Here is a 15,271-nt window from a genome sequence, read left to right as displayed (position 1 = left end):
AATTTACAAACAAAAGCTTACTTTGTATCAGCCTAATTTTTCAATAATTCAAAATAATGCGATCTCGATGTGATAAAAATGTCAGAATAGTTCATGAATTCTCCTCTCATTTATTTCTTAAAAAGTTTGGGATTTTCCTTAACAATTTTTTGGGGACCAATACCAGTTTTACAAGCATATAATATTTTATTCTTTATATCATAGTTGTGGTAATTCTAAAAGATTAATATGACCATAGCATCAAGTATGATCCTAGATGATTCTAATTAATCAGGTGATGAATGATCTAACTATATCAAATCAATAAAAAAAATACCTTCTAATATATATTATATGTATATAGATCATGATATTAACTTCGAATCAATATAGTTGATTTGTTGATTCTATTTTGTTTTGATTAATTATGGCAATTTGGGTATGGCTAGTCCAACGATTTCATTTCGTCTAAAGCAAATACCTCCAATCTTCAACTTCATGAGAAGTTTGGAATCATCAAGACAATTAATTTTTCCTCTTAATTACCGAGCCCAAAAACCCGAATGTAGTAATGTCTTCGGTCATTTAATAAGTTTTAATCAATTAGTAGTATTAAAAAGTATAAAGTAAACAATTTTTTTAGCTAATCTATTTAAATGTACAATTTATTATCTAAAATTCACAATACAAGCAATATAAAATATAATTCTATTTATGATGTGTTTTCAGGGAACTTAAGAAGTGAGTGTGTGTGAAAATACATTTATGTATGTGAAAATATGTTTATATGTGTGAAAAAAATCATTTTTGCATGTTAAAATGTATATGAAAAAGTTTATATATTAAAATGTATTAATTAATATGTTGGGTCATATTTGAGTTATGAGTTTGAGATAACCCAATATGATCCAACCAAAAATCAACATAATCTAAAGTTGAACGGATTAAGTATAATTCATTTAAATGAAAATTAAATATTAACCGCGCCCAAAATTCGTTTAACCCTCCCAATTAGACATCTTGGGATCTTAACATCAGAGGGACCTTTAAGTCACTGAATTATTTAGGGATTTGGGATGTGCACTTGGGATTCGATCTAGCCATGTTCGTGCCCAAAAATGGAGGATGTGTGGTGACATCTTGGGATCTTAAACATCAGAGGTACCTTTAAGTCACTGAATTATTTATGAATTATTTAGGGATTTGGGATGTGCACTTGGGATTCGATCTAGCCATGTCCGTGGTTAGTGTGTTCTGAATAAATTAACTGATTTTAAAGTAGTTAGCCATCAGATAGAGTTTTAATGCTTTTTTTTTAGTGCAGATCAAGAGATTAAATTTCTCTGTTTTTTTTTTTTAAGAAATTTTTGAAAGTTTCACCAACAAATACAAAGTATCCGTTTGATTATGTGGTGGTTCAATCTCACTTTGAGCTTCATCCCCTGTGGTATAAAATTGAAATAGATATAGAATAAAAACTATCATATGGACAAAAAAATATTCTATACAAGTTTAAATATAAATACAAATAATTAGATTTTTTAATAAAAAAATATTCAAATAGATTCGGCTCTAATCACCAACTCAAGTTAGAATATGCCTCAAAATGATTTATAGGAACAATTTGTCACCACCCCAATTGAAAAATCTATGTAATTACTGATTAAAATACAACTGAACCTTCCCATTCCCAATTATTTTTGCACCGACAACAAATATGAGCTCATATATGCATTTATGAACTTGACCAAAAAGCCAAAAAAGCATCTATTTTTGTTTTTGGTTATAAAAGAACATCTTTCCATCACATACCACACAAATTCTCAAACTGCACCAGCCAAAGCAAAATGGCTACACCCGATGCAGTCACCGTGCTTAAGCATTCTTTAGTGTCGCCACCGTCGTCTGCGGCGGCCACTGAAATGTCTCTTCCTTTAACATTCCTTGATATGCCGTGGTTGCACTTTTCCCCCATCCAACGCCTCGTCCTTTATGAGGTACCTCAGCTCTCTAGAGCCCATTTCATCGAGCACACCATTCCTAAGCTTGAACATTCACTCTCCTTGACACTCCAACATTTTCTTCCCCTAGCCGGGAATTTGATAGTTCCTTCCAATTCAAATTCTGGCACGCCCAAAATTCGTTACAAAAATGGAAGTTCACTAGCACTAATCATTGCCGAGTGTACCACGACTGATTTCAATTATCTTACAGCAAACCATTCACGGAATTGTTGTGATTTTCATCCTTTGATTCCTGAATTGAAACCATCTACTGAGGATGATTCCGGATCCACAGCCAGGACTACCCCAGTTCTTGCTCTTCAGGTTACATTATTTCCAGACTGTGGAATGTCTATTGGAATCTCAAATCACCACACTGTCGGAGATGCCGGCAGCATTTTCGGATTTATGAAGACGTGGGCTGCTTTGAGCTCCAAATTTTTTGAAGATAATATCGACAGAGATGATGCTGCGGCAACTCTAGTAAGTTATTCTCCACCATGTTACGATAGGACTATGATCAAAGACACAAAGGGACTTGGCTCAATTTTTTGGGACCAAGGGGTCCTCCTCATAAAGCTTTTTCAAAATGAGAGTTCTACTGATACTACAGCAAAACCTATGACCAAAAAAGTTCGCAGATCTTTTGTTATTAGCAGAAACAATATTGAAAAACTCAAGAGCTTAGCCCTGCAAAAACGGCCACAATTAGTTCATTTATCATCATTTACGGTAATTTGTGCCCATGTTTGGACTTGCTTGGTAAAATGTCGTGGTCCAAGTGGAGAATATGTGGATGATGAAGAGGTGGAATACTTTTGTTGCGCGGCTGATTGTCGACGACGTATGGATCCACCTTTGCCTTCCAACTATTTTGGCAATTGCCAAACACTTGTTAGGACAAATGAAAAAAATGGAAAGTTAATTGGAGAAGAAGGATTTCCAATTGCAGTTGAGTTAATCGGGGAGGGCATTCATCAGAGATTGAAGAACAATGATTCACTCTTCGATGATGCTGACAAGTGGTTGCCGGATGCTGCGGGTATAAATATGGACAGGCTTGTTTCCGTGGCTGGCTCACCAAGGTATAACTATTACAATCTGGATTTTGGATGGGGAAAGCCTAAAAAGTTTGAGTTCATATCGATTGAAACTTCAGGGGCCATTTCTCTTAGTGGGAGTAGAGAATCAGATGGAGATATTGAGGTTGGTTTATCCCTTTCCAAGCCAAGAATGGATGTTTTTACGGTTATTTTTAACGACCAGCATAATTCTCTGTAAAATTCTACTGTAAAAGTCAATTTTGGGACGCTTGTATGTCGTTTCTGGTTTTTGGTTGCTACGTACTAGTAAGAACTTTATTTGTTGGTACTACCAATTGTGATAATACAATGAGATTATTCACTGATTTCTTGAATTATTGAAGATCTTGCGCAATGCAAGGAGCAAATATGTCATGTATAGCTAGGAAGGGTAATTGATCTAGAATAAGACTTTTCAATGAAAAATTTTATTATTCAGTGAGCCATGGTACATAGGAAAAAACATGGATCGGAAGCCTCTACTATCGGTAGCGGCAACAATAGGATACTGTATAGACAATAATATAACAAATATTGATACTAATATAACATGGATATAACATGGATACTAATATTGTTAATCGTCCATATGCTCATAAGCTATTCTTTGCGATGCATATTTGAAATTTTCTTTTAATACCCCGACAGCATCTTGTTACCAACCATTGAAATAGATACATAAACATGAGGATCGAGCAGCGTTTGACCATGGAGGGGGAGATTGGAATAAGTCTATCATTTGCAGGTTTCCCTAGATCTAATGGCTAATTACTCATAATATCGATGAAAAGAAAAAAATTCGGACATGTATGGATCTAACAAAGGATAGGTATCAAACTATGGTTGTCGGGTTGACGGAGCAAAAGAGTTTTTCTATTATTTTTTTAAAGTCTGACACCGCTGCCGGCTGTGTCAAAACAAATTTTTTTTTTTTAAAAAGATTCTGTTGACTCAGCCGGTAGAATCTGCACAAACTTTAAAAAGCTGGCTGCGGGCTGAGGCAACCAGTCCAATTTTAAAAAAAGGGATAATTTGGGAAACCTCCCTGAGGTTTCTGACACTTACACTGAGGCTTCCTGAAGTTTTCAAAATTTTACTGACCTCCCTTACTTTTGAGTTTTTGGTAACAAAGCAGTCCAAATCATATTACAATATTATTTTCATGTGTGAGAAGGTATTTTTATTCCATTGCTGCCTTTTTGCTCCTTGTATTAGTAGAAGATTGAAAGAAGAATAAATGATTTGGACTGATTACTAAAGTTGAGGGGGTGTCAGTGCAATAAAAAAATTGTAAGCACCAGATGTGCCATGCAACAGTTTTTTGGCAGATTTTGCAACGGCTAGCTGCAAATTGCAACGGCCAGATTTTTGCACATTCAGTAGCAATAGCATATAAAGCAAAGCAACTCAACTACCTCTGATTCAAGCTATTATCATTCTTTGCTGCTGATTTGGAGCGATAACAAAGTGAATTTGCTGTGCTGCAATTAGAGCTCTCAGCACATTGGCCATCCAGTCATGACAAAAACCAACTTCTTGGCCATCCAGTCAGATGTGGCCTCAGAACATTGGGGGCGCTTGCTGCCGGAGCAATTTACTACCATTTTTAGCTCTTCAAAATCCAAGTAAATTCTATTATGTCCAGATTCTTTTGAGCCTTTTTTTTTTCAGGCCAAAAAATTTTAGCAATAAGGAGAGATGGCGGCACAAAAGAGAATCGAAGCAATATTAGAGAGGCTGTTTCCGGAATCTCCGACCACCGCCACCACCAAATCCAAGCCTAATAATAGCAATAATAATCATCTATATAATAACGGCTCCTCTGCTTCCACCACCATCAGGTCTTCTTCTTCAGCTTTCCTCGTTAATTCTCTTTATATAACTCCTTCACAATTTTTTATCAACGGCTTCTCATTGCTCTTTTATGTACTCTTTTTTTTTTCTTTTGGTTGAAAGTGAACTTTAGCTGCTGAAGTTGTCACTTCGTTGTTTTCTCTGTTATTTAATTTTTCTTGTTTGGATTTCGAAGTTATTGTGAACTGAAATGTTGATGCATAAGCTATAAGGCTGAAATACTAGTTACTAATATTGTATGATTTTGGCTGATAACTGAAATGTTGATGCATAAGCTATAAAGCCGAAATATTAATTATTAATATTGTATAACTTTGGTTGAATTTTTTCTTGTTTGTAGAGTATGATACTGTGTTTGAGTGGTTAAAATAGAAGTTTCTACCTGAAATACCAAAATGTACCTTTAAAGGGAGTGTTTTGTGTGTGTTTGTTGTGTGCATATATGCATGTATTTCAAAAAAAAAATTTTTTTTTTTTGCTTCACCCTTGGTGTGTATCTGCCTATATCTACAAGAATTGGATAGCTCCGAGCAAGGAAACTGATCTTGCATTTCTTTTGTGTGCTTGTGTTTGTCAATAAGATTTGGAATGCTACAACCAGAGAGAGTGAAACTTGTTGCCAATGATTTTTTTTTTTGTTGACAATATTGGTTAAAACAGTAGTGCTGATGGAGTTCGGTGGTTGAAAGGCAAGAAACGGCCGAATGCATTCTCTGCATTGGGCATACTTGGTCCAAAATCAAGGTTAAATTCAACTGAGGAAATGCAGGTGTCATCAGGTTCAAGTGGTTCAGTACAAGCTCCATCTTGCAGACCATGGGACCGTGATGATCTATTTAGGAGGTTGTCTACTTTCAGGTCCATGACTTGGTTTGCTAAACCACAGGTACAAATCTCAGAGCCCGCTCTCTGCAATGGGAATTTTTTTTTTTTTTTTTGGATGGTTGGTTCTAAATTGCAAGAATTAATTCTTTTCTTGTCAAACATCAATCATGGGCATTGGCTGTTAAAGTTTTGTCTAAATTTTCCTGATCCAATTTATAACTCCAATTCTAGTACACAAAATTTTTCGGATAGTTGAGAATTGATAAAACTTTCATGAGATATCCACAAGGAGATCAATGAGGCGTGGCAACATCTCACTGCTACAGCATAAACTAATCTTGCCTATTTTAATGAGATGCTAGAAGCTCCATAAGCTGATCCACTTTGCCATATACTTATAGCATCATTTGTCAAAATTGTTTCAACCTGGATGTTTGCCTTTAGTGGCCATTGTGGTGCTCATAACATCATAGATTCTGGCACCCATTTTTCTCCATATTCACAAAAACCAGAAATTTATATTTTGTAAAACTCCATCACTCCCACATCACCGATATATACACCACATTTAGAATCCACTATGGTTCATCTTTTCAAAGAGACTTGTCCAGAGTATAGTCCCTTGTGAGATATAAGTATCATGCTCATGATATTGAAATCGAGTTTCTTGGCTGCTATAAATCAGGTTTTCAGTTCTTATATTTTTTAGAAAAAAAAAATTTCTCTCCCATTTTTTCGTAAGCACTAAATGAGAGCCTAAGTTTCTCAGCGACATTAAGTATTCTATCATAATTGAAAGTGCAGACATGTATTGCCAGCCTTCATGCCAAGAGCTCAGGATGGAGAGGCTCACTAAAATTTTCCTCTATGGTATCGAAAAGCTCACTAAACTGCCGGCGAACTTTAAGGGGAACAGAAGATGGAAACACAGAAAGCATGTGCAGTCCCAAAGCATGCTTCTCTTAATTAATATTTCTGCCAAACTCTAAACCAAACTCTAAGGACAAATTGGTCATTTCAATGCTCTGCATGTCAGCAATGGACTCCAATACTCTGCCAGGGGAGCTAGGTGAAATTTTTAAAACCTGGAGGGGTCTCAGTGCAAGTGTCAGAAACCTCAGGGGAGGTTTGTGAAATTATCCCTTTAAAAAAAAAGTTTCCAAACGTGCTGAGCGGAAGAAGAAGCAATGAAGAACTCAATCTATGGCTGAGCGACAGCCCGGCAGCCAGTCCAATTTAAAAAAAAAAAAAAAAAAAAAAAGTTTCCAAACGTGCTGGGCGGAAGAAGAAGCAATGAAGAACTCAATTGTGTTTCCACTTCTTTTTGTGTCTCTTGTCTTGAGTCTCTTTATGGCCCCTTCTATAGGCCGGCAACCCAATCTAGTTCAACTATCTCTCATGCCCGTTTTAGCACTTAGCACTATGAAAAGGTGACACAACTACTAGTGAGCATTGACTAGTTCAGATTAATTGAAAAACTAATTCAGTGCAAAGTCCAAACAATTTCACAATTAATTATTGCTATTTATAATGCTTATTTAATTATTATAATGCTTATTGCTATTTTTAAATTTCATAATGGCACGTTGTGCATTTTTTTTTTCATTTTTTTGCCTTTTTGTTTTTATATTGCACAATAATTTATATTTATAAAATTATAGTGTACATTACAAATTACATAATAATTTTAACAAATAATTTTTCAACAATTTGATTACATATATCTTATTGTAAAATGAATATTTATTTGTTGTTTTCAAAAGCCTTTTTTTAGTTTAACATCCTATAGGAGTAATTATTGATTTAACAAATCTGTTTTCATCTTTTTCTTACGGTCCAATTATTCAACGTAATTTAATTAACTTAAAAGAATGTTGGGTTTAGCACGTCAGGTAGCATACCTTTTGTATGCCCTCCCATATTTTTTCTTCTTTTTTCCATTTTTCATTTTTAAATTGCAAAATAAATTTGTACATTTTTTTTATTTTTCTATATATTTTATAACAAAAAATTAATATCAAATCTTATACATTGTAATTTTAACGATTATTTTGTGACAATTTGAGAACTGTATCTGATTCTGATTGCAAATTGAATGAGACTTCTTGTTTACAAAACCTTTTTTTAACATAATATAAATCAAATAATTATTGTTTTAATAAATGTGTTTTCACCTTTTTCTTACGTTTCAACTTTGAAACGTCAATTAATTAACTAAAAAGATTGTCGGGTTTAGTACGTCAAGTGGCATAAGTTTTTAATTAAAAAAAAAGGGTGAAATTGTTGTAGTGAAAAATGGGTGAAATTTTCAACATTATTTAGTGAATTTTGTACATGTCAAAACAAATATTGTGGTAGATTTAATTTTTTTTAATTGAGTTTCATATTTGAAATAATTGAAGCGTAAATATAAAAGAAAGGGTTGGGATATCAAACATGATTAAAATAAAGGAACTTGTGCAATTTTGGTCCCCCCAACGTTTAGTATATGAGTTAAACTAATCTCTGATATTTGACCAAAATAACTATGATCCCAAATTTTTTATTTTAGCCAAATTTGGGACAACTAGTAGAAAACTATAATATCTAACGGTCAAAATCACGTTAGAATTAGTCAAAAGTTTGACTTCATATTTTTTTGGTTCCTTATGTTTTAAATAATTATGTTTCAAATGGAATAAAATGTGAATTAGATTAAATGCATAAAAAATGTGTTCTAAATCTCATTAAAATCCTTAAAAGTAATCCACATTGTCAAAACATATTAGCCTAAAGAGCATCTTTTCGTTAAATTAATTACCAACAAATGATAACACATAAATCATATATAAAAGAAAATTTAGCGGAAAAAAGAAATTTTAATTTGAGTATATAGTAATTTTAGTTGTAAATAATATAACACAAATCGTTATACGATTTGTGGATATGAGTTTCAATCGGTTATGATCAGCCATTATGATTATAATAACAAATAAATGTGATTACCAATATAAAGGACTCACATAAATTTTTAAAAATTTCTTGCCATTTCTTCTTGTCTTTCCTTCATATTAAACTAAATATTTCAATAATACAATTTAATGTATTTATATTTATGTTCATCTTAAATTGATAATTTTATTGAATAATTTAAATAATTATAAAATCTTTATTTCAATTGAAACTTAATTGACAATTACTTGAAATGCCAAAAAAAGAAAAAGAAAATATTATTCAATCAACTCAATGACATATAGTTGTTTATATTATAATAAAATATTTAATTAATTATTTTAATTTATCAAATATAAGTTTTGAAAAATCAACTGCAATTACTTAACAATCGTTTTGTTCGCGGACTGGTAAACAATATAACACAGGCATTGGCTACTTGCAGGTCTGGCATCACTGCATGAACATTTTTAAGGCTTTGCACTTGCTGGAAACCGTTTCAGTGCTTCATCAAAACATCTCGGATTCCCTTCAATTCCACATACAGCTTTAACTGGGAAACTGAAAGTTGTCGGGCAAAGATTGGGTTGCTGGCCTATAGAAGGGGCTATAAAGAGACTCAAGACAAGAGACAAAAAGAAGTGGAAACGCAATTGAGTTCTTCATGCCCCTTCTTCCGCCGCCCAGCATGGAAACTTTTTTTTTTAAAAAATTGGACTGGCCGCCGGACTGAGCTTTTTAAAGTTTGTGCAGATTCTGCCGGCTGAGTCGGTAGAATCTTTTTTTTTAAAAATTTTTGTTTTGTATTGCCGGACTGACAGTGTCAGACTTTAAAAAAGAAAATCTCTTTTGTCAGCCCAGCAGCCATAATTTAATACCTATCCTTTGTCAGATCTATACATGTCTGAAATTTTTTTTTCATCGATATTCTGAGTATTTAGTCAGATCTAATGAGGTATTTGTTTCCACTGACAAGTAAAAATTGTAAGAAATCAATTCCGTTCTTTTGAAAATAATTCTTTTTGTGAAAGACATGAATAAAACTATATAGAACTGTTGTAACTTGGAAATGAAATAGAATAAACGAGGAATTTTCTAAAGATTGGAAATATCCGAGAAGTTCATATCGGTTTTAATATTGCAAAAGGTAAGAAAAAATTTACTCAAAGCTTTTAAATTTCTGTCAATTGACTTCTCAATACTGACCACGATTTCAGACAAAGTAATATGGCGTAGCATGACGCAGGTTCATCCTCATTCGAGAAATGAAGGATTGAAGAACGAATCTATTCAAAATTTGTGTACAACAAATTCTTTGACCAACTAATGTGGCATGTTTTGCAGAGAAGTTTTAGGCCCAGTTTGGACAGCCTTTTTTTGTCGAAAAATTGCGTCGTTTTTCGTGATCACATTTCCCTATTATTTTTTTTCCTCACATACATCAAATGCTACAGTAATTTTTCTATAAAAAAATCCAAGAAAATACAATCCAAACAAGGATCCCCATTAAGTCTAAGCACAGGCCAGTTACCCAAATTATGAAAATGTGGTCTAGGGAAATTTCTTGATATCTCTTTCTAATGTCCTTCTGATCTATTAGAAAATGGAAACTACTTTGATGCCGGAATAAAAAGAAAAAGTGGTTAATGTCCCTTAACTATTGGTGTTTGGTTTAGTGAGTGTGTTTGAACAGTAGATTATTTGAGATAGTTTTTGAAAAAAATACAATAATACTTTTTGAATATAATATATGTAAATTAAAAAATAATTAAAAAATGTGCTGATTGAATAGAGTATTATTTGAAATAATTACTGTAGCACTTTTTGTGATGTGATGTATGTGAGATAAAAAAGTGATTGAAAATATAAAAACATGAATTAAAAATTATGTTTATAATATAAATAAAATATTATTTGGGATTAATTCACTATCCAAACAAAAAGAAATTTTTTATTTATTTGGCTTCTGATTTTCATCAAAGACTAAAAGAGAAATGCCATCGTGTAGTCAAAAGTAGTGGCTTTGTAAGATCAAAAACTTGATGAGCTAGAGAAGAGTCTTTTCAACTTACATGACATTTATGACAATGCCAGTCCCAGTCAGCAGTTGACCAGTCAAACTCTGGAAAAGTCCTTTCTTTCAATTTTTACCATAGATGAATTGGTCATCTAGTGAAACACAGGGTACAAACCTAAATGCACTGTAATAAAATCAAGGTAGATTACTCCCTCTAATCTTCCTTAGTACAGTTGCACCCTCACTTAGATAAGTTAAAAGTAAGAATGGGAGTAAGAGTATCGTAGAAGTTGACACGCACAAATTTTTTTAATTTTGAAATTTTCCTTAATTTTTTTTCTTGACATGTGTTTTTAAATTTTGGATAATTTGAAAAACAACAAATGCTCCCATCAAAACAAAGGAATCTTTTCATCATATGCACAAATAACACCTAGGGAAAATAACTAAGGCCTCATTTGGGATTGCGATGCTTTTGGTAAAAAAGTACTTTTATGTGCTAAAAATACTTTCAAAATATTTGGTGAATATCATTCTATAAAACTAGGAGTAAAGTTTTTGATGTTACAAGCACTTTTAGCAAAAGTTCAAATTTGATATTTTTAGAGTAACTTTTATGAATTAAAAAATAAAACATCAAATTGAATCATTTTATCCTATATTATGAACTAAATAAAGAGATAAACACTTATAAAAATTTTTAAATTACACATTATCTAATATAATAAATATTTATTGAATTATGTTTCTAAATAATATATTTAAAAGCATTTACCAGTTAATAAATACTTTTATTAAAAGCTTTATTATGGAAGTATTTTCAATAAGGCCCCGTTTGGATTGCATTTTTCTGGATTTTTTGTAGAAAAATTATTGTAACAATTTGATATATGTGAGGTAAAAAGATGATAGCGAAATATGTTCACAGAAAACGTAGTAATTTTTCTGAGGAAATTATCCCCTATTTCAACAGATGGTACAATAGAAGCAGGGTAGCCCTGCAGACGTTGCTCTGTAGGAACCGCGAAGAGTCATAATCCGGTTGTGGGAAAAAATGGCGGATGTACAGTGACATCTTGGAATTGGTCTAGTAAGGTTTGCAAAATCGAAATCCCAAGTAAGATTGATTTTAGTTTCACAGGATCGAATCGTAAGATCGGATCGTAGAATCGTAAGATCCCACCAAAAACTCCCAAATTAACTAAATTAATTAATTTGAAGTTCATATACAGTTTTGTACAACTTAAAAAATATCAAATAAGTAAATTATTTATAAACATATAACATTTTTTACCTATAGTTTGACAAGAAATAAAGCAACGGAACCCTAAAATAAAAGAAAAGGTCCGAGCATCTTGTCTAATTAGAAATAAGAAACAACCTATCTTCACTCTTGATAGTAAAAGCATTTAGTACATATATATAGCTGATAGACATAATTAAAAGAAACAATCAAATTAAGGGTTACAAGTACTCACTGTTGTTTTCGTTGGGTGACTTCTTTTGCCGAAAATTCTTTGAACTTGGACAAGGGTACAAAGACAATACAGAATTAGAGATGGGAGATTGGCAAAATTTTGTGAAATTTTATTTGAATCTTGATAAGGAAAAAGTATGGAATGGAGATTGGGAAGAACCAAAGAAGCTTTCTCTCTCTTCATCCTTTGTAACTTTGACTCTACTTATTTCATTCATTTGTTCCCGAATCCTATTTTATTGTACATTTTGTTTTTGAGACCAAAATTGTTGCAAAATTATAATTAAAGGATCTAATTCTTTGATAAATTACAAAAATGCTCAAAATGTTTCCATTTAGTCTTAAAATTTAGCCCCACATTTACAAAATTCTCAAAAATTCATAGGATCACGATTGGATCGTAGGATCGTACAATCCTATATACAATCTTACGATCCCACTAACAATTCTAACGATCCTATGTAAATTAAGGCAATTTTCGATTCTATACACAATTCGAATCAATTTTACTGATCTGGATCGTAGGATCGTCCGAATCGCGATTTTGATAACCATAACTTACGTCTCTTAGCGTAATTTTAACTTCCGCAAAGAGCCGTAGTTAGGAAGCAAGAAAAAATGGCGGAGGCACAGTGACATCTAGGAATTTGGTCTAGTTACGTCTGTGCTAAAATTAGATGTCGTGACTCGTGAGCGAAATTCACACGTACATTAAAACTTACTAAAAAGTATAGAATTATACACATAAAATTACACAAAAAAAATTTACAAACCGCACAAAATTAGGCAAAACTCAACTGAAGCATTCTCAATTATTTTTTCACCCGTGCCTGTGCTCCTCCGTTCTTCACTACAAATACGAGCTCATATATCCATTCGCCAACCAGACCAAAAAACAAAAGAACAAAAAAGAAAACATCTCTCCTTGTTTTCTTAATAGAAGAACACCTTTCCATCAAACACGCAAATAGCACCAACCAAGGTAAAATGGCTACACCCGATGCAGTCACCGTGCTTAAGCATTCTTTAGTGTCACCACCGTCGTCTGCGGCGGCCACTGAAATGTCTCTTCCTTTAACATTCCTTGATATGCGCTGGTCGCACATTTCCCCCATCCAACGCCTCGTACTTTATCAGGTACCTCAGCTCTCTAGAGCCCATTTCATCGAGCACATCATTCCTAAGCTTGAACATTCACTCTCCTTGACACTCCAACATTTTCTTCCCCTAGCCGGGAATTTGATAGTGCCTTCCAATTCAAATTCTGGCACGCCCGAAATTCGTTACAAAAATGGAAGTTCACTAGCACTAATCATTGCTGAGTGTACCACGATTGATTTCAATTATCTTACAGCAAACCATGCACGGAATTGTTGTGATTTTCATCCTTTGATTCCTGAATTGAAACCATCTAATGAGGATGATTCCGGATCCACAGCCAGGACTACCCCAGTTCTTGCTCTTCAGGTTACATTATTTCCAGACTGTGGAGTGTCTATTGGAATCTCAAATCTCCACACTGTCGGAGATGCCGGCTGCATTTTCGGATTTATGAAGACGTGGGCAGCTTTATGCTCCAAATTTCTTGAAGACAATATCGACAGAGATGATGTTGCGGCAACTCTAGTAAGTGATTCTCCACCATGTTACGATAGGACTATGATCAAAGACACAAAGGGACTTAGCTCAATTTTTTGGGACCAAGGGGTCGTCTTCATAAAGCTTTTTCAAAATGAGAGTTCTACTGATACTACAGCAAAACCTATGACCAAAACAGACAAAGTTCGCAGATCTTTTGTTATTAGCAGAAACAATATTGAAAAACTCAAGAGGTTAGCCCTGCAAAAACGGCCACAATTAGTTCATTTATCATCATTTACGGTAATTTGTGCCCATGTTTGGACTTGCTTGGTAAAATGTCGCGGTCCAAGTGGAGAACATGTAGATGATGAAGAGGTGGAATACTTTTGTTGCACGGCTGATTGTAGAGGACGTATGGATCCACCTTTACCTTCCAACTATTTTGGCAATTGCCAAACAGTTATTAGGAAAAATGAAAAAAATGGAAAGTTAATTGGAGAAGAAGGATTTCCAATTGCAGTTGAGTCAATCGGGGAGGGCATTCATCAGAGATTGAAGAACAATGATTCACTCTTCGACGATGCCGACACGTGGTTGCCGGGTATTGCAGGTATAAATTTGGACAGGCTTGTTTCCGTGGCTGGCTCACCAAGGTATAACTATTACAATCTGGATTTTGGATGGGGAAAGCCTAAAAAGTTCGAGTTCATTTCGATTGATACTTCAGGGGCCATTTCTCTTAGTGGGAGTAGAGAAACAGATGGAGATATTGAGGTTGGTTTAGCCCTTTCCAAGCCAAGAATGGATGCTTTTGCGGTTATTTTTAACGACCGGCTTAATTCTCTGTAAAACTCTACGGTAAAGGTTAATTTTGGGACACTTGTATGTCGTTTCTGGTTTTTGGTTGCTACGGTAAAAGTTGTTCTCTGTAAGAACTTTATTTGTTAGTACTACCAATTATGATAATTCAATGAGATTATGTTATTCACTGATTTCTTGAATTATTGAAGATCTTATGCAAGCCAAGAATGAATGCTTTTACTGTTATTTTTAACGACAAGCTTAATTCTTTATAAACTTTTACGGTAAAAATTAATTTTGGGACACTTGTACCTCGTTCGGGTTCGTTTCAATGGGCTTGATTCTTTGTAAAATTCTACTATAAAAGTCAATTTTGGGACACTTGTATCTCGTTTTGGCTTCTACAACTTTATTTGTTAGTAGTACCAATTACATGTGTAATGACGATTATAATAAGGGAAAATCACCAACCATTGAGATAGATACATACACATGAGGATCGAGGAGCGTTTGATAATCAAGTGACTATGGTGGGAGAGATTGGAATAAGTCTCTCCTTTTCTGGTTTATTTAGATCTAACAAGGTATTTGTTTCTTAACAGGACTCAAACACTGACAAGTAAAAATTGTAAGAAAACAATTCCGTTCCTTTTAACATAATCCCTGTGTTTGGTTTACGAATGTTTAGTTTACTTATTTGGCGTTTGGTTTTCACTTTTCA

General features: G+C 33.7%; 2 protein-coding genes across 2 annotated transcripts; both read left to right on the top strand.

Moving 5' to 3' along the window:
• The first annotated feature begins 1,821 nt into the window (after positions 1–1,821).
• Positions 1,822–3,374, top strand: LOC113689481 (phenolic glucoside malonyltransferase 1-like). The gene has a single exon (XM_027207250.2). It carries the CDS (start codon positions 1,827–1,829, stop codon positions 3,261–3,263), a length of 1,437 nt encoding a protein of 478 aa, XP_027063051.1. The 5' UTR covers positions 1,822–1,826; the 3' UTR covers positions 3,264–3,374.
• Positions 3,375–13,045: 9,671 nt separating this feature from the next.
• Positions 13,046–14,741, top strand: LOC113689864 (phenolic glucoside malonyltransferase 1-like). The gene has a single exon (XM_027207659.2). It carries the CDS (start codon positions 13,156–13,158, stop codon positions 14,596–14,598), a length of 1,443 nt encoding a protein of 480 aa, XP_027063460.2. The 5' UTR covers positions 13,046–13,155; the 3' UTR covers positions 14,599–14,741.
• The last annotated feature ends 530 nt before the right edge of the window (positions 14,742–15,271 follow it).

This window comes from Coffea arabica, chromosome 5c, assembly GCF_036785885.1.
Source record: "Coffea arabica cultivar ET-39 chromosome 5c, Coffea Arabica ET-39 HiFi, whole genome shotgun sequence".
Lineage (NCBI taxonomy): Eukaryota > Viridiplantae > Streptophyta > Magnoliopsida > Gentianales > Rubiaceae > Coffea > Coffea arabica.
Note: the sequence above shows the minus strand (reverse complement) of the source record. Positions and strands in the feature narration are given on the sequence as shown.

Bases quoted from the DNA above. Each gene is read 5' to 3' on its own strand.
- LOC113689864 (XM_027207659.2), top strand. From the start codon at position 13,156: ATGGCTACACCCGATGCAGTCACCGTGCTTAAGCATTCTTTAGTGTCA.
- LOC113689481 (XM_027207250.2), top strand. From the start codon at position 1,827: ATGGCTACACCCGATGCAGTCACCGTGCTTAAGCATTCTTTAGTGTCG.